At 47.2% G+C, this 23979-nt stretch overlaps 6 protein-coding genes and 3 non-coding genes across 9 annotated transcripts; 6 read left to right on the top strand and 3 right to left on the bottom strand.

Moving 5' to 3' along the window:
* Positions 1-400: 400 nt before the first annotated feature.
* AtWU_t234 lies at positions 401-472 on the bottom strand. Its single transcript has one exon. It is a non-coding gene; the product is annotated as a tRNA-Ala (tRNA).
* Positions 473-1609: 1137 nt separating this feature from the next.
* Positions 1610-1681, top strand: AtWU_t233. Its single transcript has one exon. It is a non-coding gene; the product is annotated as a tRNA-Ala (tRNA).
* Positions 1682-1908: 227 nt separating this feature from the next.
* AtWU_t232 lies at positions 1909-1980 on the top strand. The gene has a single exon. It is a non-coding gene; the product is annotated as a tRNA-Ala (tRNA).
* Positions 1981-4405: 2425 nt separating this feature from the next.
* AtWU_09106 (life-span regulatory factor) lies at positions 4406-4810 on the top strand (the record flags this gene model as incomplete). Its single annotated transcript, XM_035504214.1, has 1 exon — positions 4406-4810. The coding sequence occupies one exon, from the start codon at positions 4406-4408 to the stop codon at positions 4808-4810; it is 405 nt and encodes a 134-aa protein (XP_035360107.1).
* An 836-nt stretch (positions 4811-5646) lies between these two features.
* AtWU_09105 (cytochrome P450 phenylacetate hydroxylase) lies at positions 5647-7421 on the bottom strand (the record flags this gene model as incomplete). The annotated part of the gene is made up of 4 exons (XM_035504213.1): positions 5647-5954; positions 6020-6138; positions 6200-6957; positions 7053-7421. 4 exons carry the CDS (start codon positions 7419-7421, stop codon positions 5647-5649), a joined length of 1554 nt encoding a protein of 517 aa, XP_035360106.1.
* Positions 7422-10972: 3551 nt separating this feature from the next.
* Positions 10973-13297, top strand: AtWU_09104 (glycerol-3-phosphate dehydrogenase GUT2; the record flags this gene model as incomplete). The annotated part of the gene is made up of 4 exons (XM_035504212.1): positions 10973-11412; positions 11493-11752; positions 11823-13151; positions 13212-13297. 4 exons carry the CDS (start codon positions 10973-10975, stop codon positions 13295-13297), a joined length of 2115 nt encoding a protein of 704 aa, XP_035360105.1.
* A 586-nt stretch (positions 13298-13883) lies between these two features.
* Positions 13884-15641, top strand: AtWU_09103 (N amino acid transport system protein; the record flags this gene model as incomplete). Its single annotated transcript, XM_035504211.1, has 7 exons — positions 13884-14074; positions 14133-14146; positions 14202-14274; positions 14334-15018; positions 15071-15268; positions 15352-15495; positions 15546-15641. 7 exons carry the CDS (start codon positions 13884-13886, stop codon positions 15639-15641), a joined length of 1401 nt encoding a protein of 466 aa, XP_035360104.1.
* A 2754-nt stretch (positions 15642-18395) lies between these two features.
* Positions 18396-18689, bottom strand: AtWU_09102 (uncharacterized protein; the record flags this gene model as incomplete). Its single annotated transcript, XM_035504210.1, has 1 exon — positions 18396-18689. The coding sequence occupies one exon, from the start codon at positions 18687-18689 to the stop codon at positions 18396-18398; it is 294 nt and encodes a 97-aa protein (XP_035360103.1).
* Positions 18690-22722: 4033 nt separating this feature from the next.
* AtWU_09101 (putative DUF814 domain protein) lies at positions 22723-23631 on the top strand (the record flags this gene model as incomplete). The annotated part of the gene is made up of 5 exons (XM_035504209.1): positions 22723-22795; positions 22855-22894; positions 22939-22975; positions 23041-23167; positions 23231-23631. 5 exons carry the CDS (start codon positions 22723-22725, stop codon positions 23629-23631), a joined length of 678 nt encoding a protein of 225 aa, XP_035360102.1.
* Positions 23632-23979: the final 348 nt, after the last annotated feature.

Genomic DNA, 23979 nt, shown 5'->3' with positions numbered 1-23979 from the left:
CTCGATTTAATAAGAAGGAGTCACCCATCTGGTCTCAGCAGAAGACATGTCCGTTTCATCTCTCCGTGGGCCTACCGTAGAGACTGTTGTTGTGTTCAGCTCACATCTGGCATGATACGGGTTTGTTCATTAAAAGTGTGCGAAGGCAAACAACATCAATTTTATTTTGGAGGTTTTGATCTTGGGAATCCCGTTGATATCTCTTGTGTCCTTCGACTTATACCTACTCGGAGAACTTGAACCCGCGTGGTTATGGTGGAATAACATATTACAATGGTGGTTTCCTGCTGTTTTGGATTAAGTCATTGTACTTTGCAGTTTGGATATGGATTCCAGTGCGCTCTAAAGGTCGGGGGGGAAGAAAAAAATAAAAAGAAAAAGAAAAATTTTGAGTAAAAAATGGAGCTGCGGGGAATCGAACCCCGGACCTCTCCCATGCTAAGGGAATATTATACCACTAAACCACAGCCCCATATTGGTTGTTTGCGGAATATATCTAAGAACTGAGTTCTCTTGTTTGATTTTAAGTGTACTCAATGATGTGCTGAGTGAGATGTTCGGGCTAAAGCAGGTACTGTGGGGTTGTGCTGCGGGTTATGTTTTAGTCGGTGCTTTGGCCCTCCGGAAGACATTCAATATATGCAGGTGTCACGAAGGATTGGAGCTGAACACATTCTTAAAGCTCTCATCAAAGTGTAGGACTCTTGCCACGGGCGACCATTGCTTTATTGCAGGCTCGATAAAAAAGATCCCGATGGCAGTCCCTTGTCTGCGATTAGCAAGTGAGTCTACCAGCTTCCCAGCGTGTGAATAGCAATACTTGGTACTTGTGTCTATTCCTCTGCTAGGTTGATGTCTTGTCGTGATATCTGGAAATAGGGTAGTGTGGTCTAGGAATTTCTTCCTGCTTGGGGTTTTTTCTCGGTACCACTTTTCTCCCATTTAAAGGGGACAGGCAGTATGATATGGTAGCTCGTATCGTCCACTGTTGACACACGTAGTAGATATATATTTCTACCATGAACTTGCCAGTACGTTATCGCCGACCAAAAACCAATTTGATGTCACCCCAAACCAACACTCCCAGAACCCGCCCCCAGTGCGCGTCAGGAGTAGACGACCCAGTTACTGCAAACAAGCCAACCGCACAGCCATCCAATGGAGAGCCCGGACCTCAAGCCCAGGAGCTTGGGACGCGTGTCATGTATAGGTTCATCTAGGCAGACAGCCCTACTAGGTAGAGGTGCTCAAAGAGAGGTACCTGACTCTATCACGCACATAACACTGCCAGCCAGAACTAGGTGGTGTGAATGTATAAAGGAAATTGATACGGTAGCTCTTGATTCCTGACGGTTAATTGCTTGGATACCCAACTGGCCACTTCCCGGAAACCATAGGAAACCGTGGCAGGAGATTGTACCATAAGACTTCAGCTGATTTATCACATACATGACTAGGTAGTTGATGGATGTTACTGATTGCAACCGAGACCATCCACGTGTCTGGGATTGGGCTAAGCTTTGGAAGTATATATATTGATATCAGTGATTACCGTGCGTACAGCGTTGGTGGACTATATAGCCTTTACTTTGGCAAAGTATACTATAAAGGGGTTGTGGTTTAGTGGTATAATATTCCCTTAGCATGGGAGAGGTCCGGGGTTCGATTCCCCGCAACTCCATTTTTTGGTATTTTTGATTATATTTTTTGGTGTTCCGTAAGAATGCGGTATACGCGTTGAATGATGTATGCACCGAGCATGTATATGAGATCGTGGATAGATAGGATACAGCCCAGCTAAGGTATTAATGATGTCTTGCGATTATAATCATTGCAGCAAGCGTAACTTTCTGCAGAAGAACAAAATACGTCATATAGGTAAAATAAAACTTTGAGTATGTATAAGATGGGGCTGTGGTTTAGTGGTATAATATTCCCTTAGCATGGGAGAGGTCCGGGGTTCGATTCCCCGCAGCTCCATTTTTTGCCTATTTTCTTTTTTCCATACTCGTCAATCAATCGACAATGGGAATGTGACTCTCCATGTATAGTATAGACGCCTACACACGCCCTCTTGAGACTTCAACACTAGATGAAATTTTGCACGAAGGCACTGGGATACTGCTTCATAAACATCAAGCCCACACTCGTGTGTTTCAAAACATCCATTGGGGCTTGAGACCCATTAGATAGAAGTTGCTATTGGTGTCTTAATTGTATCTATCAATCGCCTGGCTCCAAGGTACAGTCCCTGGTCACCAGTATACAAAATTCTCAGGCCCGTATTGAATAGGCAACCTCTATACCCTGGCTATATTAGGACACAGCTTAACAATAGGATATCAACCAATACACTTGCTGCTTGGATGATTCAAAGAGGTCAGGACTGATAAAGTGAACACGACACCTTCATGCTTAGCATTGCCATGCCATCTGAAGTACTCTTTAGATTTGCGATGTGATCGAAAGACATCGTGTTGGCTGGGGTCGGGGGAAAGGGGGTGACCAAGAGGTTGCGTCGCAGGACATTCCAGCTCGGTCTCACACGGGCAAACTACGGGGTGGTTTTGAATAAACCAAGTAGGTTCGACGCCTGCTGCTGCCATGTGCAGAGACTCTGTACGCAATGGGCGGGTAGGGCGGAGAAGGCAAGAAATGATGTTGTGTCTGCAATTGTATGGATTTGACTCCCTGCTGCCCCGCCAAGACACCCTCTGTCGGCATACATATCTCATGTAGCCTACTGTTTACAGGCAAGACAGTATAGCTGCTCCTATATCTTGACATACACGGGCCGGCTCATTGCTGGTGACAATCCCAGCAAGATCCTATGGGTGTATGTATATACGAGTGATATAATACCTTCCCATAACCAGTGAGTACCATCACGGAGCAATACTAGTCAGTTACTGTACAGCAAGGATAATTGTGGGAGGAGCTGCTGACGTTGTGAGCATGACCACCACCATAGTGACCTCGAAGGAATGTATTATCCGATGGTCCAACCATAAGTGTCGTTTGGTGTAGATTGACCAGTGACTACAGCAGGTGCTCGAATTAGAATGCGCTGGGGCCACCAGCAGCCGTGCAGGTAAAAGCCAACTAGGCCAAGATAGGCAATAGACTACTGCAACTAGGAAGGGATGGGGCAAAAGGTTAGCCACCGGTCACCCCCTCTTTTTACTCCACCTGGCCTGCCTTAAACATGATAATGACCATAACAATAATAATCATAAGAAAAGGCAGGTATCGTATCGGGTACCTCGAGAGTCGATAAATACTTATTACTTACCTTGTTACAGTAACAGTAACAGCAGCAGCAGCGGTAGTCAAGTTAACATAGTAACTTGCTTACAATGATTGATTTATATTGTGGTACAGTGGTGAGTGGCACATACTAGTTAGTATTTTACGATATACCAGAGACTTTCAAGAGAGACCATTTATCATATACATCGTAGGTATTGTCCCGTAAGCCCCTGGATAAGCCCAAACACTTTCAAAAGTATGGGCGAGAACTGAACAATGCTCCGTACTAGCTCAATGTAGGTAAGTATGCTCTATTGGGGATAAGTTTTGGGTATAGACTAGTATTGACAATCTACCCGTAAACCCTACAACGCCGTGCCTCCTGGAGATTGGGCCATGCTCCCCCCTCTTTCCCCTAAAGGGGCTGTGTGCATGTCACTGGCGTCTTTGGGGCATTTAGCTACCCATACATATATATAAAATACTTATATGTAAAAGCCAGTCCCCCTCCCAAACACTTCCCCGTCATTTATGTTTGACTTGGCCCCTGTGCGGACTGGGTGACCTGGAGGCTATGCTACAACACACTGGATGAAGAACCCGTTCCGTATCCCTTCCCATTCCATCACAACAATAACCCTTCCATTAACCTCAGATACCTCATCGGTTGTCATCTGACATAGATCTGGATCCACCGGCTTTGATCTACCCTCACGTCCTTGGGTAGGTCCCTTTGCTAGTGGGGTGGCCTTGCGTGACCCTCCTGTTTCGCAAGAATGAGACCGAAGTGGATTATTATGGTGTGATGGCCTTAACCTTTTCATATATAATGAACCTCCACACCAATTTTCCATCACATCTGCTAGCTCTTCTCACGCTCTTCCCCCACTCGAACAAGAAGTCACTCAATGCTAACCAAAAAGAAAAAGCATTATCAGCAGTAGTAACCATTCTCATTCACGGAACAAGAGGCCGACTAGCAACCCTCAAATATCGCTATCCGAAGCGCATTCGATTACCCCATATTTGGTGACATGTCATCGGGACAACAGTCCCTAGTCCTGTATTGATATTCCACAGCCCATATATACAAAGTTCTTCAACCTTGTCCCCAACGCCATCTTCTTCTGTTGCCTCTTTGTGAGGACCAGCCAATATGGCAACTGAATGGTCGCTTGACTTCTGCCTTGCTTGTGACCGTCAGACCCTAGGGGAACCATATTGCTCCCAAGCCTGCAGGCTGGCTGAGCTGGATACCGTCTCGAAGGAGGCGACAGCACCTCATGCGATCGTGTGTCCACAACCAACTAGGGCCCCCAGCCAAGCTGGGCGTTCTGTGACCGGATCTTTCGCAACAATGGGAACGGCGCCAGCGGGATCATCTGGTTCCCAATACCCCAAAAGGGTACTATCGCCATCTTCTTCGCAGACATCACTGTCGTCGGTCAAGAGCAGCTCATCACGGTCCTTCGTGGCAGCAAGTCAATTCAAAAACGAGTTACGGGATTATGCATGCAGCTTCGACCACGTCCGTGACTTGAAAAGACGTTTCGCATCTTAGCGCCGTATGATTACAGCCCTCATAGACATCTATTCCCGAGATCTATTTTCCATGAGCACCATTGTCTCAAAGCATTGGTGGCTATTGTGGACAAAACCCACGGACCCCTCGCACTTCAGCAGCCTAATCCAGTATCACCTCCCATTCCCAAGAGAACCGTTCATTGATTGTCATATCTTTTTTATTACGAGAGCTATATACCCAGCATTGATTATACCATCAGGCCATCCTGGGCAACATGCATACCCAAATAAGCCTGCAGTGTGGCATTCGGCGTGAGGAATCACAGAAATCAGTCAGGTATGGAAGGGAACGGAAGGTAGTGGGAGAGGGAATAAGCAATGACGGGCAAGGGGTGGGATGGGCCAGAGGAGGAAAGTACATAGGGGAGACAGTGATGGAAAGTAAGTAGGACCAGAAATGAAAGTAATACAATGGCATCAAGGTGCCAATCCGCGGCAGATCGGAGCAGAAGCCCGGTTTTATGTCCTTCAATTGCAATCATTGTAAGCTGTCATCGCACGCGTATGGCGACGACATCGAGCATAATCTGCGATAACTCCAACAGGAGTATTGCTAAGCTACAATCCTACATGGTCCACAATTCGGAGGGTTTGAAGAAAATGCCCGGATATAGGGGATCGCTATAGAATACTCAAGCCCGACTGATGTTCCTAGCATCTCCACTGAGGTGAGCATTCTCCCCTTCGTAGTGTACTGAGGTTCAGAGGCACAAGCTAATTACTATACCCAGCTTCCGTCCAGTAAAAAGATCATACACAACATCATTTCTTCGCTTCACCCTCCCAATACAGACCATAAATCAGATTTGCCAATTACCGGCCCAGTGCTGTCGCGAGTGCTTTTTCATCTCTTGGAACGAATCGAACCTTATACTTTTGGGGGATTGCCACAAGACTTGTAGGGTCTGAATTGCCCCGAACAGGATGCCAGTCAGTCTCACCAAGTGGCTCGATTCGGAAACCATTGAGTGTGCGCATGAAGACAAGATAGAGTTCACGGTTCGCGAGTAGTGAGCCAGCGCACATGCGATAGCCCATGCCATAGGTGAAAAGAGGAGCGTCTGGTTGCTCGAGCCATCTTTCTGGCCGGAACTCCTCGGGGTCGCTCCAGACTTCGGGGTCTACGTGATGATGCATTAGCCAATAATTGCAAAGTATTACGATCGTTCATCGAGCGACAACCTACCCATGTTGCAGGCCCAGGAGTTCAAGAAGAATACTGTGCCCTTAGGGATCACTATTCCATTGTACACCACGTCTCTAATCGAAGTCCGGGGAAGCGCGAGACGAAGGACTGTAAAATACCTGTATATAACCACTTAGCGTGCCGGAACTCTGAGCTTGGGGTCCAGTTCTCAAGCTGTACCTTAGGCATTCTCTAACTAGGGCTGCAACGTAGGCACATTTCTGATCATCCATGGGATCGCACAAGGGCTGGTCATGCCCATACATATCTTGTATCGCGTTTGCGGCCTTCTCCTGGATATCAGGCCGCTGAGAAAGAAGGCCAATACTCCAAGCCACAAGGGTCGTGACTGTGTCGAGACCTCCAGAAAGCATGGTCAAGCTGATTGATATGAGCTCTTCAGAGTTCAGTTTGGCCTCTTTGTCGAGAATAACGTTTGCCTGGATGCATGGTTTATGAATGCCTTTCTCCATGCGGTCATCCAAGTCTCGGTTTAGAGCGGTGAGATACCGATCACGTCGATCCCTCATTTCTTTGGCAACTTTTGAGTTGCTATTGAAGGGGTTTAGTCGTAAAAGAGGAATGTAGTCCTGCAGGTTGCCAGTGGTGCTTCTGAACTTGCTGATCTCTTCCTCGACGTGTGTGATCTCGGCAAATAGGTCTTCTTCTTGAGAGGCCACACGTACGCCCCAATTGAGAGTCAAGGACAAACTCAAGCTTAGACGCTGGATCATTGGCATAGGATCCACTGGTTTTTCGCCACCATTTCCATACCTGTAGAGCTCATCCACGAAAGATCTGGACTCGACATCTAGGTGCGAGATGTATGATTCTACAGAAGGACGATTGAGGGCTGAAGCGGCACCTTTTCTGCGTCTCTTAAGTGACTCACTATATGGGGAAGTCCCGATTGTCGTGCCAGCAGTATTTGATACAATCTGATGCATGATTGTGAGCTATAACCCACTGACAAAGGAAAGAAATAGAGGCAACAATGGAGAAAGCCTAGGGAAGCATGCTGCCTGGAGCTTACCTTGTGGAAAGTATAGAATTCCGGTCTTGAACTCAGAGCTTGTGCATTATGTCCAAAAAGAAGTTTTGCCGCCGCCGCCGAATTCACGACAACAACTGGAATATTTCCCAGCTGGATTTGATAAACGGGCCCGTGCGTTTTAGACCATATGCGATATTGTTCGGCGGCATTTTTTCGGATTTGAGCAAGGTTTCCGATCAGAGGAAGACCACGGGGGCCTTTAAGACCAGGTACTCGGGCGGAAGCTCGAATAAATTCGTTAATGATAATATAGACAATTGGGACAATGAAGGCGGTTGCAGCCAATGACTGCAACGGAGATTCGAGAATGCTTTGCTGCAGGAATGAAAGAACTGCTGCGATGGCCATGATGGACGAACTGTGTTTCTTGCTTGGTGATATAGTAGCCAAGTAGATAAGGAAGATGTTAAGCTGACGCTGGGCAGGTCGACCGAATATAACGCAGCATCATATGCCCTGGTGCACATGTGATACGTCCCGGAGTCGCCATCCCTCCCCTCTCACAGGAAGGAACATTTCCGTCACTAGGAAGTGAGGGACATTGGTAGCTAACGTAGTTCTACCCCAGGTTCCGGTGTCCAAAAACCTGGGGGTGGGGGTCAGGGGAGGAGTGGAAGCAACCGAGAAGATTCCGCAGCCGGAACGTTTCCGCTTCTCAAGGTCAATACAGTCGATATACTGTATATCCCTTACGACATGGACCTCGGTTGCTGCCATGGTAGTTTAGGCATAGATCTGGCCTTCCTTTGTACCAACTGCGGTATGTATTTACTAGTAGTTATTACTTAACTTTGATATCGGAGGTTGGCCGTGATTATACTTGTCCATATAAAGCAGAACGTACCGCCACGCAGTGGGCGGCCTAGCATTCCCAAGCCATTGTTTTGTCGTTTTAAGTCTTATACAAGTTCATTTTAGAACATGAGAGGACAGTGTTTTGACTGAAGATACTACTACTTCTTATCACTTGTAGGTTTGAGGATATGAGTTAGCATATCTTCCTTATCTTCTTCCCTCACCCCTTTCTTCACTTTTCCTTTTCTACTCTCATTGGCTGCCTTCTTCTCTAATGCTCGCATCTATTTGCCTTTATCTCCACAAGACTTGGACAGCTTTTTCTTTGTTCACAACATTTCAAAGGTGTATTTCCTGATAAGAAACATCTTCTTATATGATGCCAAGAAAAAAAAAAAAATGTATAGGTTGATATGTGTACGGTCATGTGCTTCAGAAGAAAGGAGAAATTAAGTGGAATACCGGATGATTGATGGTGTGGCTTTAAGTACGGAGTTGCTACTGACCGATGAAGAAGGGACAGGGTCTATTGAAGACTAGACTGCATGAGTCCTCCTTGGCAGCGGGAGTTATTTGCGGAGACAAAAATAAATGCAGTGGGTGTGAGATATCTAGTAGTCTACTACTACTAGTCTATTTACTTTCTACTTATGCACAGACAAATGCGACGGCCTTTGACCCACTCTCCAAGCCGATCGGGAAAATCAGGTGGATGTTTGGGTTGGTAAACTGGCTGACCGGTCGCATTGAATCACTGCGCGCTACACCAAAAGAATTGGAAGAGGGGTAGCGGAGCGGAGGATTCTATCATGATCGACACGAAAAGCTGGATGGAAGGGGAAGCAGGGTCACAGTACAAGACTGATCTAGTCGGGTACGGAGTTTAGACACCGTCAAGTCCTGGGAAGGTTGACGTAGGGCGGTGGGACTCGCACTCGCATAGCAGGTGAAATATATCTAGTTTATGTACACCCCCAACCAAGAATACAAGTCCCGCTTGCTTCCATGGAAGAGCGAGGGAAGCGCATTCATCTCCAAGGTGCCTACTTACCCGAGCGCGCATCCACCAAAATATTAGGGATTACGCCATTCAGGTGGGGAGTGTGTGACCGCCGGCGACGCTGCTAATCTATGCCCAGTTGTCCACAGTACATCAATCAAAAAAGTATACTTGATCACGTAATACTTCAATGATACTACAAAGTCCTTTAGATAACTATCAAAGTATGTTATGAGTATATGTACAGTATGTATTCAGTCTATACCCGCTCAGGGTCTGGGCTGGGCTGGGCAAGTGGAGAAAATGAACCCCGACTAACAAGGACACTTAACCCTTTCTTTGTTGACTGCTGTACTTACATAGTAGACAACGATGAATGATCATTATCATTCACTCCTTCACTCCCCCTTTCCTGTCTTAGTATTGTAGAAAGCATCGCATTAAGAGAAACACTGTATAGATAATAAGCCAAGTGAGCAGTTAGCACGACCAAATCTTATATGCATTGATTGATATTATCCTTCCCCCATACTTCAGTTTTGCAGTACGAAGCAATAACTAGCAGGTAGTATGTATATATGCTGTTATGTTATGTGGCACCTACTGTATGTATTGTACACATATAAGCGTTGGGATCCGACCAGGGATGATCATTGTGCCAGACAGAAGACTTTAGACAGGTCTAGGTATCCTAGAATAGACGGAAGATCCGCAATGAAAACGTGGATAGGTCGCGTGATTTCCAAAAACACTAGTTTGACTTACCTAGATAGGTAGTCCGCACTGCGAATGATTGTACTAATCCTGATCCCCCGTTCCTACTAGGTAGGTGCTCCATTAGTAACCCCAGGCCAATTCCTTTCTTCTTTTCTATTCTTTTCATTTCTGCTTTTACCTTTAAAAAAGAGTATTCATTGTATATATCTTTCTGTGCAATAAGTGAATAAACAAGAAATAAATAAATGATCTAAATTAAAAATTTAAACGAATCAAATGATAGCTACTCCGCCCTCCGCAATTTCAGACTAGTATGGAGAAGAGGGAAGAAAAAAAGGGGAGTAGGTCAACTAAGGGGAGGAGGGGGGAAGGAGGATAAAGAAAGAAATAGGAACAAGGTGGATGTTGACAATAGTAAGGACTATCTAGATAGGGTAAAACCTGATAGACCGCGAGTCTGGAAGCCATAAAAAGACCCAAGTGGATCGGTCCCTTTCCCCCCAAGGGAACATTTACAGAAGAGACAAAATCTTTTCTGGTCACATGCGGTTCCGGAGTTCGGGCGCGGCAGGCAAATCAGTGATCAGGCCCATCCACGCCCGGGGCTGCCGAGATGCTGATTGGTGGGACATTCTTGATTGACGCTGCGACACCGTCATAGCGACCCGCCCCCATTATTTTCTCCTTCCAATCCAGCTCCTTCCCGGATTGAGCTCATGACGCAGCCTCCCCCAAATTCCAAAAGGTGGAAGGTTACCCGGCCCTGAATTAGGCCTGTAGAGTATGTAAATACTAATTCATTCCCATTCCTTTTCCCCGTACAAGAAACCATTCGAACTTGGCAGCTGATCCGGCATTCCTACATCCCTCGCATCCTTAACCTCGCCCTCTCCCTCTCTCTTCTTTACTCTCCTCGTTCCTCACGAAATCCCATTCCCATTCCCCATTCTTCCTCACGACTCGTACCTGCCTCATTGCCTTCCTCTTCATACATACGTCAGTATATACGTATAGTATTCTAATCCGTTTCTTTCCTCCCCTTCTCCGATTTTACACTTACCACTTTTCCTTGGGCAAGTGTCCCGTGTTTCTCTTTTCTATCTCTCTTTTGCCCTCGTCCCCAATTGACACTCACAAGTCAAACATTTTCTGTGGAAGGTATGCCGCTCCAATTCTCCGCCTACCTTGTTACGTATCGGTTACACCGCAGTTCTCGAGTCCATATCCGGCTGACTTTTGGTGTGTGCGCGTGTGTGCAGAGCTTTTCTTGAGTATAGAACATACAGCGCGCGCTATAGGGAACCCACCCTCTAGTACCATCAGTGTCACCAATTCGCTCTAGCTCGCCAGATCCTCTTTGCTCTGAACATTCGACCCCCTGGGTACAATGGCCTCCCGCCAGTCTCGTAGGATTCTACGACCTCTGCTCTATACATCGCTGGCGGCTGCCACAGGAGCCGGAGTTCTCTACATCTCCTACCGTCCCCGCAATATCCCTGGTTCAGAAGCCCCCGCGGTTCCGCCGCCGGGCTACCATGAAGGCAAGCTCGTGCCCCCGAGCTTTCCCAACATCAAATCCCGCCTCGAGCAAATCCAAGATTTAAAGCGCTCTTCCGGTGGAAGCAACTCCGAAGAGTATGATCTGCTTGTCATTGGCGGTGGTGCCACTGGATCGGGAATTGCCCTTGATGCTGCCACACGAGGGTTGAAGGTTGCCATTGTTGAGCGGGACGACTTCAGCGCTGGAACGAGCAGCAAGAGTACAAAACTCGTTCACGGTGGTGTTCGTTACCTGGAAAAGGCTGTTTGGGAGTTGGATTACAACCAGTTAGTTTTTCCCCGCCCCTCTCCGATCTCTTGTTTGTGTGCCGACCATGATATACTGAATGCCACACGTTCTACTTTAGGTACAAGCTAGTCAAGGAGGCTCTGAGAGAGCGAAAGTATTTCTTGAACACAGCCCCTCATCTGTCTAGCTGGCTTCCTATCATGGTCCCGCTACAGAAATGGTGGCAGGCGCCCTATTTCTGGGCGGGAACAAAGTTCTATGACTACTTGGCTGGGTCTGAAGGTATCGAGAGCTCCTACTTCCTCACCAAGAGCAAGGCCATCGATGCTTTCCCTATGTTAAGAAAAGACAACCTGTTTGGAGCCATGGTCTACTATGGTATGCAGTCTCTTTCCCCTACCCTATCCCCGTCATTTAGATGACCCCTCGTTAACGGTGCATCTACTAGATGGTGCCCACAATGACTCTCGAATGAATGTTTCGCTGGCGATGACAGCTGCGTTATACGGAGCCACTGTTGTCAATCATATGCAAGTCACTGGCCTGGAAAAGGACTCCTCTGGGAAGCTGAACGGCGCTCGTGTCAAGGATCTGATCCCCGGAAGAGATGGACAAGAGGCGGAGGAGTTCACGATCAAGGCAAAGGGTATCATAAACGCAACTGGCCCCTTTACCGACTCGATCAGACAGATGGACGAACCCGGCATCAAGGAGATCGTAGCCCCAAGCTCAGGTGTCCATGTGATCTTACCTGGCTATTACAGCCCTTCAGATATGGGCCTTATTGACCCTTCCACGTCGGACGGCCGTGTGATTTTCTTCCTTCCCTGGCAAGGGAACACCATTGCTGGTACAACGGATCAGCCGACCGAGATCACCCCTCAGCCCCAGCCTTCTGAAAAAGACATTAATTGGATCATCTCCGAAGTCCGCAATTACTTGGCTCCAGACATCAATATTGAGCGGAGTGATGTCCTTGCTGCCTGGGCTGGAATTCGCCCGTTGGTGCGTGACCCTAAGGTAAAGAGTTCTGAGGCTCTGGTCCGCAACCATCTCATTACTGTCTCTCCCTCCGGACTCCTGACCTGTGCTGGTGGCAAGTGGACCACTTACCGGCAGATGGCCGAAGAGGCGGTGGATGAGGCCATCGATGTATTCGGCTTGAAGCCTCGCGGTGTCACCGGCGCCCCGGATATCAGTGGTGTTGGCGGCAGTGGCTTGGTCTCCGACGGTGCTGTCCTTGACGGATCTTGCCAAACCCACCAGGTCCGCTTGATTGGTGCCCACGGCTTCTCCAAAACCCTTTTCATCAACCTCATTCAGCATTTCGGACTCGAGGTGGATGTGGCTAAGCATTTAACGGAATCATATGGTGACCGAGCCTGGCAGGTTGCGGCTTTGTCTTCCCCCACAAATGCTCGCTTCCCTGTCCGCGGCCAACGCATCTCCAGGCTATACCCCTTCGTTGATGGTGAAATCAGGTATGCTGTGCGCCACGAATATGCACAGACTGCCACCGATGTCATTGCTCGCAGAACCCGGTTGGCATTTTTGAACGCCGAAGCAGCCCTCGAAGCCCTTCCTAACATCATTGATCTCATGGGTGAGGAGCTCAAGTGGGATACGAACCGGAAAGATTCTGAATGGAAGGAGAGCGTCCAGTTTCTATCTTCTATGGGTCTACCAAAGGCTTTCCTGAGCATGACGCGAGAGGATGTCGAGGCGGGTAGAGTAAAGGATTTGGATATCGCACAAAGAAAGGCCTTTGCTCGGTCCGGTGAGTAGGACCTGCACTAGAACAGCTCATTCGCGACAAACCTGACTAATGAACTCTTAGATCCCCCGGCGGATGTGCTCAGTAGTGACATCCCCTCGTCAGATTCTAACAAGCTGATACACCCCGAGTCCCCGGCAAACAAATAGAAGTGTCTTGAGCTATAGAGTATTGCCTTATGTATAAATAATTTCGATGTATTACTTTGATTCCATAATGTATGATGAGTCTGGTTAAAGATTTTCCTCGTTTACTTTCTCTCAGCTAAAGCAATGATATGTCTCGGCTTCTCTATCCCTAAGAATGGCGCCGACGGGCAATATTATGATGTATGTACTCGGCCTGCCTTGGAGTAAAAGGAATCATTTAGAGAAATAATCTGAAACATGTCAGACAGGGAAGGTATAACCTGGGTCTTAGGCTTCAGCTGTGTTATGGTCAAGCCTTGAGCACTCAATGCATATGGTGGTTGGCTAACTTTTAACAACAGAAGGAAACAGATCGGGCAAGTTCATGAATGCGGACTGGTCTTGGAAGGAACGCCTGCTCGACAAAGTTATTTCTATCCCCTTTTCCCAGGGAATGGGCCTCCTCTACCCTGAATTGCAATAGTGCTTAAAGAATTAAGATTTCTGGCAACGAACATACGGTTATTGAACATCGTTCGAGGCTCTCGCCAGGTTATTACATATTCACCTCTTTGCCTGACAGTCTGTACTGCACACCCACCGAATCATGACATGGCACGCTTTTCAGAGGCGTGCCGGGGTTGTGACCTCATGGCCGTGTGAGAATAGTCTAGAATCCTGGAAGGCAGAGAGCGACCGTCCTACTACAATGTCCCAGACACACACTAACTGCGAGGGAGAGGATCTTTTCGGAGATGAGACCGGGCTGGAGGTGAAGTACAAGACATTGACTTGGTGGTGAGTGCGCTACCGGTCTCCGAGAACTACTAGCCACTAGGTGCTAATTAACCTCCAGGCAGGCTGGAATGAGTGAGTAATCTCGGGTTGAAACATGCATGTTAACATGGAGTCCTAAAGATACCAGTCATGATAGCAGAGACCATCTCTCTTGGCATCCTGGCTCTCCCCAAAGTGCTAGCTACTTTGGGTCTTCTCCCGTACGGTTTCCTTAGCTGAGAAATTAGCCATGATTCCTGCACAAGCTAACGTTCCGCAGTGGAATTGCCGTTATCATTGGCGTCGGGGTACTGACGACCTACACAGGACTAGTCATTGGGGAGTTCAAGCGTCGCTATGCTCAGACACATAGTATGGCTGATGCCGGAAGAATACTGTGGGGAAGGACTAGCTGTGAAATTCTGGGCGCTGCTCAGCTTATCTTCTTCATATTCATAATGGCTAGCCATATACTGACCTTCTCTATCATGGTGAGCGTTCTCACCGGCTACTCGGGCTGTACAGTTCTATTTTCTGTGGCTGGAGGATTGCTTTCGATCGTCTTCACCATCCCACGACGTCTCGAAAGCCTGTCATTTCTCTCCTCAATCAGCTTTGCTAGTGTCCTCGGAGCAGTCTTCGTTAGCATGGTTGGAGCATCTTTTAACAAGACAAGCCCTATCCAGACATCATTACCGCCTACTTTCCACGACATAGTGATTGCAATTGCAAACGTTGTATTTGCGTATGCTGGACATGTTGCCTTCTTTGCTTTCTTTTCAGAGCTCCGGGATGTGAAGGACTACCCAAGGGCCTTAGCGTTATTGCAAGTGAGTGAGGTGACGCTCTATACAGTGACGGCTATCGTACTATATCTATTGGTTGGAAAGGACATTGCTTCCCCATCCCTCAATTCAGTCAGTCCACTCTTCAGAAAGATATCATATGGCATTGCAATCCCAACGGTAGGCAGCCCAACCAAAGTCGTGCTCCCTTGTCGTTCAACTGATCGCATAGATTGTGATAGCAGGTGTCGTCAACGCCCATGTCGCGGTGAAATCAATATACTTGCGGATGTTTCACGGCAGCAATGCCATGCACTCACGTTCCTTCGGTGCAATATCCCTATGGATCGCTGTATGCGCGACGCTATGGTTTTTAGTCTGGGTACTAGCGGAAAGCATACCGGTTTTCAACGATATCTTGGGGCTTACGGTAGGTTCTTGGGACAAATGGGAAACATTGAAAAAGAAAATATACCCCCTTGGGCACGAAAACAGCTGACCCCTATCCTGCAGAGCTCGTTGTTTGCCAGCTGGTTTACGTTCAGTCTCCCAGGCGTGTTTTGGCTTTACCTCAATGTACCTGGGAGGCCTCTCAGTTGGAAACAGACAATCCTTATAGGCTTCAATTGCATCAATGTCATCATCGGGCTAGTTATTGTAAGCTGGATCTACAGTTGTCACTGGCTTACCAACTAACCGGTGTCCAGTGTATAGTTGGGGTGTACTCATCTATCAGATCCGTCCAAAGCAATCTCAGTGAAAACGCCGTTCGAAGGAGGTTCTCGTGTGCAGATAATTCATGACTACTGCTTGGGAAACTAGGTCAATTAGTCACGGCAAGACCAGAAGCATGCCACCTTGCTTAGAGACAAGATAAGGAAGGTATTGGAAGCCGTGTATCTTATCTATAAAGTGCCGGACTATGAAGGGTAGCGCTGGGCAAGCGTGCAAACATCATTCCAGTCTGCTAGGACAGAGACTAGACTAGTGTGCCTGCGATTACCTTTCCACATTACCAGATTCTTACTTGCTTCTGCCCGTTTGCCCCTTTGGTAAACATTTATTGGTAGGCCCACTCGGAGGTTCTTGGTGGTGCCTTTCCTGCCTAGCAGTAAGTTGCTCAGGGACTTTCTGCTGGCAAAGCTATCGTGTCTGCACCTATGTTCTCGAAACGTCCGGGACATACCCATGATTCGTTCTGCGGGAATAGGCGGCTTATTCTTCAACGATTGACGTGGGCGCATAGCATGTATATAGGTAGATACTGCTAGACAATATCATAAGCGGGCTCCATAGCACGTATGGTAGGCAGATATTTATAGCTAGTTTCTCTCGCGCGTAGGGCCCTGGCTACGTTACCTATGATGCCTGAGCCAGTACTACCGGCATTGTTGACAATTAGGAGCGAACACGTACGCTAGGTACACTTTGCTTGTATTACCATTCATTTAGCCGCTGAGGATGCAACCACCCACATGTGATACCCAGGTACTACACCCAGCTAGTTGCTGTAGTTGGTAGCCGCTCGGGACCTATTAGGACCAGCGAGTAGTAGCTCTTATTCAATCAAGGAGAGCAAGAGGCACTTCCGGTACTACACAATACTAAGTAGGTTGCTAGTAGGTACAATCTACTAAGGTACAGACTAATTTATATTGTTAGCCAGTTACTCGTAAGTAACCGGATCGCGGAAATCCACTGGTGCCCATTCACCCAATAACAAGGCCTGCGGAACCATGTCCGCGCGGGAGCCCGATTTGGATGCAAACCGGACAGCGGGAGTTCCTCGATTCGTTTGGATTTTATTTATATTTTTGGTTTAATTTTATTTCTTTTGTTCAATTTACGGCCAATTTCTCTAATTCTTTTCCCAGTTGGCCGCTTTTCCCCCCTCTCCCCGCCCCCACTTACCGGGGGTGGTATAGTGTATAACTGTAGTGTGGTACTTGACCGGGGGGAAGAGGGGGCGGGCGCCAAGGGAAACCCAAAACCCGCCCCAGAGGAGGTCATGGGCTGAATTTGAGTGAGGGAAAAGGGAGAAACCTGAAAGAGCTTGGAGGGACCGTCATCATTACCAGTTAAGTAGTTTAGAAGCAGTTAATTGTTGCATAGAATTCTCCGTGTTCATCAACTTTCCATCTTCGATTCTACTTCTAGTCATGCTTATATTTCGTTACCAGGTCTCGCTATGTAATATTCACCCATACTTCTTACTAAGTTTAGAACATTTAGTTAGTACAAAGTATGTTCTACATGACTACCTTACTACTACTGTACCTACTAAATTGTACATAAGTTTCCTTTAGCAAGCCATTGGCGCTCAGGTGCAGTAGTGAGGGCTTTTCGTGCTTATGGCCTCGTGCAGAACTACAGCGGATCTAAGGTGTAGCTGCATGGCTATCGTACGCGGGAGCCTCTTAGTGTCATGTTAACAAAGGTACGTAAAGTAAACTAACTGCCCTCCGGAAGAGTCCGTTTCCCAACGACAAATCTCTTTTTCCGCTTTCCGAGTCAAGACTTGGTGGTGTGCCTTGTTTTTATTTCTATTCCTATCCCCCTCACCCAAACTCCTTTCCTCATCCTCCTTCCCCCCCCAGGAGTAAGCTTTTAAATGTACACCCAGAAGTAGCCTGGGAATGGCTACTCCGCTTCAGAAGATGCCCTATGTGTATGGCTGGTCCCTGGCGTAGCTCACTGTGACAAAATTTAGAATAGCACCACTTGCTGGTGGTTATGTACGTGAGAAAACACGTCAGCCGAGGGACCTAGAAGTCCCCGTAAGGGTAAGTGCGGGGCACGGACAGGAGAGGGTCCAGGTCAGTGAGGATCCCTCCCTGAGTTGTGATGATGAAACAATCTATTTTGAAAATGATCCCATAGCTTGTTCAATAAGCAGCAGATCGAAGAGCGGAAGAGGAAAAAAAGGAAAGAAAGAAAGACATGATCAAAATCGGAGCAAGAAAATAGTGACAATTAGAAGAAGAGGGGGGGATAAAACAAAAGATAGATTTGTTCCATAGAAAACCACACAGGAGATAGGCAAGAAATGAAATACGCAACACAAATGAGCATGAAATGCCAACGTTTGAAACTGGCAATTTTCGACAGTTCGGTCATCTTTGACGGATACTGTCGAGACGGCTATACCCGTGTACTCGTCCGCTCGGGTATCGGACCAACCAGCTCGGACTTGGGGATCAGAATGCATGGTCAATCAATCGAACATCGACAGAATGACTGGATATTAAAACTGCGACTGGAATTTCCCCCGAATCACGGATTTCAGAGGGCTCAAGATGCATATGTTGCGGCCATCGAGGTTCACTCCATCGCCCCCTGTCACATCTCAGTTTCTTGTTTGTCTTAGGAGACGACGAGGTCGTTGACGGGGAATTGCTGAGCGCTTGCTTCTGAGCGCAAGATTATCTGCTTGATCCGACTGTCAAGCTCAATCATGGCTTGGCGCCCACAATTCTCTCTCTCTCTCTCTCCCTCGGAGCCTTGAGCCTGAAGGTGGTGTAGGCATAGGAACGGCTATTTGACGAGCGCACTAGTCACTAAGTCTTGCTTCCGTTGGTGGCCTCGTCTGCGCGATAATGGTTCCAAAACTGCTCCACGGCTCTTTTACACGCAGGCTCCTTTTTATAGCGTAAGATGAAGTAGTTGAACAAGGAGAATTCTTTTTGGTTGAGCACGTATTCCGGCTCAGCCTTGATACGTTCCCATAGGCCGTTGACGGAACCTTCGAGTATAGCCATCGTAGCAGCGTCAGGACCGGACTCGGACTCTCTGGCGCGGGCTAAGGCATTTTGCACTTCGGCAGAGGATGGAGGTTTCGCTGTTCCAGCCATCTGGGGTAATTGCACTTGGAGTTTCGAGGCAGATATTCGATCTCTTTGGCTGGTTTTTTTGTTGAAGGAAGTGTGGAAAAACGAAGACAGAAGAATCCCGCGGGTATTGCAGAATGCTGGATTGCTCAGGGAGGACAAGCCAGTTTAATGAATGAAGAAGAAAGGGGTAGAAATAGAATGATCCCTGAGCTTCTCATCAAAATTTTTTCTGGCGGACTGTCTTTGGCAAGCTCCGACCTTCCCCATTTAACATCGTCTAGGTGGAGTAGGGGGTTTGCTGGGTAATCGTGGATCGAGTCTCTAACAAGGGAGAATAATACTAATGATTCAATCATAGTAAGAATAGCCAAATAGACTAATACATTTAGAGTAATTCTATGAACATGGAATATTATATTAATGTTGTTAAATGAATGGACGTGCTGGCGCCGGGGGAACATCCATGTTTGAATGTGTTTCCAGTTTTACCTTTAATACTACAGGGTTTCTTTCTCTTTTCTTTTTTTTCTTTTTTCTTTTTTTCTTTTTTTCTTCCTTTTTCCCTTTTTTCCTCCTAATAATTTATTTATTTATTTTATTTTGGAAAAAAAACCCCCCCCAAAACTTTTTCTTTTTCCTTTTCCGTTTTCCCGTTTTTCTCTTTTCTTTTCTTTTCCCCGTCAATATTTTTTATTTTTAATCATCATCCTCATTTATTTGATTTGATTTTATTCTGCTATCTACTTCTTTTCCTTTCTTATTCTTTTCCTCCCCACCTTCTTTTATTCTTTTCGGGCCATTTTTTCCCATACTACTTACACGGTAAGTACTAACTACCAAAGCCTCTTAGTCTTCCATCCTTTACTATTATTGTCTTTTTCTGATGCGTCCCTCTTCCATCCTCTCCCATGCCCATTTTACCGCTTTTTACTCCTTCCCTTCAAATTTTCAAACCATTGGATGGGCTCTTTATGGATTGCATCTGTTATGCAGGAGTGTCACTTCTGAAAAGTGATTAGTACTGATCGACTTGTGTCCATTTCAGCCTATCGGATTTGGTTAGATTTGATAGATCTGATCTGTTCCGAGTCCTCGTGCCTTGTGAAAGAGCCGAGGAGAAAGGAAACGAAAAAAAAAAAAAATAGAAAAAGAAAAATATCTTATCGCGCAAAGATATCCGTTGATGTACTTAGTTCCGGAAGTTGTCTGGAGCACGTCGAACCTCAGTGTATGTATCCAGATACCTCAGGAAGGCAAGAGAAGCAGCAGTGGTGGGGATTCTATTTCTCTCGGTCACCCTTTTTCCACCTGTCCCTTCTTCTCTCCTCGCGTTCACCCTCTTTAATTTCCCTCCCATTTGCTCTGATTTGTATGGCCATGTGGCAGGTGGGGTTTCGTACGGGCTCACCCGCTGTAGCAGCTTCTAGTATTGAGCCCTTGGCGTAACGGTTTTCCTCGCGATGGGAAAAGTGTCAGATTCGGGCTCCACGGTAGGGTAAAACTGGTAGGGTTGCGAACCTGGCCGAAACGAGCGGCTGCCGCTGGTTGGTTGTCACTAGTCGAGATTGGGAACTGGTTACGTACGGATCGGTGGTAGTCGTCCGGTAACTACGGGTAATCCGTCTAGGAACAGCCGGCGCTTGCACAAATCCAGTAACTGAGTGTATTTCTGTTCCGTGGATGGACTGGGTCTCGTTACGGAGTAAAATGGGGTTGAAAGTATCTGACTTTGGAGCCATCTTGTCTGAGGTCTACGTGGTTAGCAAGGGCGGAAAAGGAAGAAAAAAAATTGACAAAAAACTTAAAAATTTCCCTAGCTCGGTTCTTCCGATTTCGTTTAGACGTTGTCCAGTGAGAAGAGATTTTTCGTGGTCATGTGTGACTGGCATTTCGGGGATATTGTCCAACTTCACCAATCAAATGGAACTAAGAAGTAAGGTAGATCGAAATAGGGAAATAAAATATTCATGAACGTGTATAAGTTTTCCTTTTCTCTTCCTTTCTATCTTCCTTTTTATTTTAACTTTCAATTCCATATATTTGATTTTATATTTTCTCAATTTCAATTTTACTATCATGGGGGGATGATTGATAATGGGTGTGGATGTGGACTTGAAAGTTTCGGACAGCTTCCACAAATCTCAAAAGAGTTCAAACTCTCCGTTAAGTGTGCTCTGGGACATACGTACGACTCGCCCACAAGTCCGTACGGTCCGGTGCATGAGCTGGGTGGGTCCTGGGTGGTTCGCTCCAAGGCGAATCGGTCGGCGGCGGTATGGAGTTTTAGGCTAGGAGGTGAAATGACTCGCATCTCTGAGAGGTTCGCTGTTGGGAAAAGGGAAAAACGTCAGTGTTTCGCTTCAGATGTACACAATGTGTATTCGCAACGTATACACCAGCAGGATCCCTTGAATCGTACCACAATCCTCCTATTGGTTAGAAAATATGCATCAATTTTCCGTCAAGCACTACTTACTCAATATTACTATGAGGTACTCATTGCCCATGCAGACAGGATCCTGCGGCAGCAGCTCACCGTTTCGGCTAGTCACTTACAGTAAGTAGTCGTGCTAGTACTAGTAGTACCTACCCGGCCTGTTGTATCGCTAAGACAACACTCATATCCAACTAGTTAACATAGGGAGGCTGAGTAACGGACCCTCGTTCTTCTAAGATTACAACTATCCATCCATTAGAGCTATGATCGACTTGGTCCATCTTTAACCAATCCATCCATTTGTTTTTTTTTTTTTTTTTTTTCCCCTCCTACTGCGGAAGCAAACCACCATGCCCTGGGTGTGTGCGCGCCTCTGCACTTGATGCCGTGAGCCACCGTTTGTCCCACCCTTTCTTCCTGCATTTTGGTTCCTCTTCGAATAGAAGCTATGCGCCAGGATCACCATACTGACACGTTGACACTGTATCTCCATCTCTGTCAGACCGATGTATGGCCGTTACAACCGGAAGCATGATGCTCCTTGTCTTTGCTGCATAAGCAAGCGCAGTATTCAATGTTATACACGGATATTAATGGTGTATTTCTCCCCTATCTGGGTCATCCGTCATTCGGACCAGCCTCTATATCTCATGCCTGCCACATGTCAAACCTATCCCAGGTGTAGGCTCACGCCTGGAATTCTAAGCCTATGGGTTACCGCCAGCGTCCGATCAAACATTCTATGACAAGAGTGGACTTTCCTGCCCATTCTGTGTAAATTCATCCCGGTACCCGACTGTATGCACGGAGTGTCCATACCCACAGTGAATCTGTGGTGACAACAAGGGCATTGCGTCTCGACAACTCATTCCACAGGCTATGTTTGATTCTGATGGGCGACTGCTTCTAGGCTGGGTCAGCTAGCCAACCCCCTTGCCGCTGACGAACGGATGCGCCTTGATGAGCGCCGAGAATAGTTGACCAAGCCTGAGAATTACGCGCCAAAACCCAGGGATTATGAGTAGGGCCAGCGGTGCATCGGCCCCCATGTTCCCTGCTGTGGGCTCGTTGAAACACCCACTTAGTCTGTTGCAGCCTGTTGGAGTCCAGCGTGACACGCTAATCATAAGTGGGATACTCACCTACCAATCACTGCTGATGCAATATCTTTGGAGAGTGACAGGGCGACTTGGTCAGAGGTTCGTTGAGAGAGCTCCTGGAAGGGCTCGATTCCTACGTATAGACCAACAACGTGTAAGCAGTAGGCAGGTAATTCTTTGAATTTGGACCACCAGAGTCCCTGTGCAATTACATTATGAAGATCGGGAATGATTCCTCTAATGGAGCAGCGAAGTAACTGGCTGCTAAACTAGCTACTCTGCCCATCTATACATAGTTAGCTAGTACTGAAATAGTCAAAGCACGCTTAACTTTACTACGGATACAAACATGACTAATCCGCATCTAGTTCCCCGCGCTCTCTGGCAAAGAAATCTTTCCACACACATTCGTCGAATCGCTTGAGGATACTGAATCTTCCCTTGCCGGACTTGCATTGTTATCGCGTTGCTGCTAATCTTGTCGTGCTGGCCCCTGATTAGAAGTCATCGTGACAAAATGGTATACTATTACACGTCAAAGGTCGTTGACCCCTCGGCTTTCATCTACGTTGGGAAAGATAAATTTGAGAGTACGACGACCATGTTCTAGTCTGGAACATGCGCATAGTCTGACGATTTTTGTGGGCAGATGAGGACCTTATAACACATGGGTTGGAGAAAGACGTCTGGTACCGTCACCCTTGCGCCGTCGCCGACTACCTTTCGCAAACAGCGTGCTGACGCTTGCATCTGGGTGTTTACCTTGTAGGGTGTGTTCACCACCCTGTTGTGCCAGAGATGCAAGAATCTAACCGGAGCATGATGCTACATCCAGTTCCACGTCGATAACTTGTCCAGTGCCCACGTATATCTCCGCCTCCGGGAAGGTGAAACATGGGACAACATCCCGCAGCAGCTGCTGGAAGATTGTGCACAGCTTACCAAAGCGAATTCGATCGAAGGTTAGCAATGACGACTGAGCAGCCGAAAACCACCTATGGGAGGGGAACTAAGTCGCAGAGCAGGCAACAAGAAGGACAATATAACCGTGATCTATACGCCATGGTCGAATCTTATGAAGGATGGATCTATGGCGACCGGCCAGGTCTCTTTCCACAATCCTAAGATGGTCCGCAAGGTCCTTGTCCGACAACGGGAAAACCCAATTGTCAACCGATTGAACAAGACGCGTATTGAAAAGTTCCCTGATCTCAAGGCGGAGAAGGATGAATATCTAAAGAAGAAGCAGAAAGAGGAACGTAAGGTAAGAGAGGAGCAACGATCGAGGGAAAAGCAGGAACGGAGGGAACGAGAACAGTTGAAGTGGCAGAAAGATCATGCCTATGATGACCTGATGAGCGAGGAGAACGTTCAGGCGAGCAACAATCAGGACCGAGATCCCGATTTCCTCGATGACTTTATGTGATAGCAAGAGGGTGAGTGCAGATCGGTCATTAGAGGAACAAGCCGGATACTCGGATTTCCATGGGCAGTTGCTTCAGAGCTATGAATCGCAACAACGTCGTGACATTTGTTCGAACGGCAATTGCGACTTGTGCGATCGATGGACATCCTGGGCATATCATCGGGCGTAGTGGTTGGGGTCAATATGCGGTGACCTCACTGAATGGAGGACCCTACAATAGACTGGAAAGATTCATGAATTCATATGCTAAAATATACGAAGAAGTCCACGCGAGAAGCTGCTCGATGTGGCATGATATACTTTGTAGTGGTCGAAGTCTTGCGGCCTATCCCGTAAGGCGCCGTGGAG

The sequence above is a fragment of the Aspergillus tubingensis genome (assembly GCF_013340325.1).
Source record: "Aspergillus tubingensis WU-2223L DNA, scaffold_9, whole genome shotgun sequence".
Lineage (NCBI taxonomy): Eukaryota > Fungi > Ascomycota > Eurotiomycetes > Eurotiales > Aspergillaceae > Aspergillus > Aspergillus tubingensis.
This window is presented reverse-complemented; position numbering and strand designations above follow the sequence as displayed.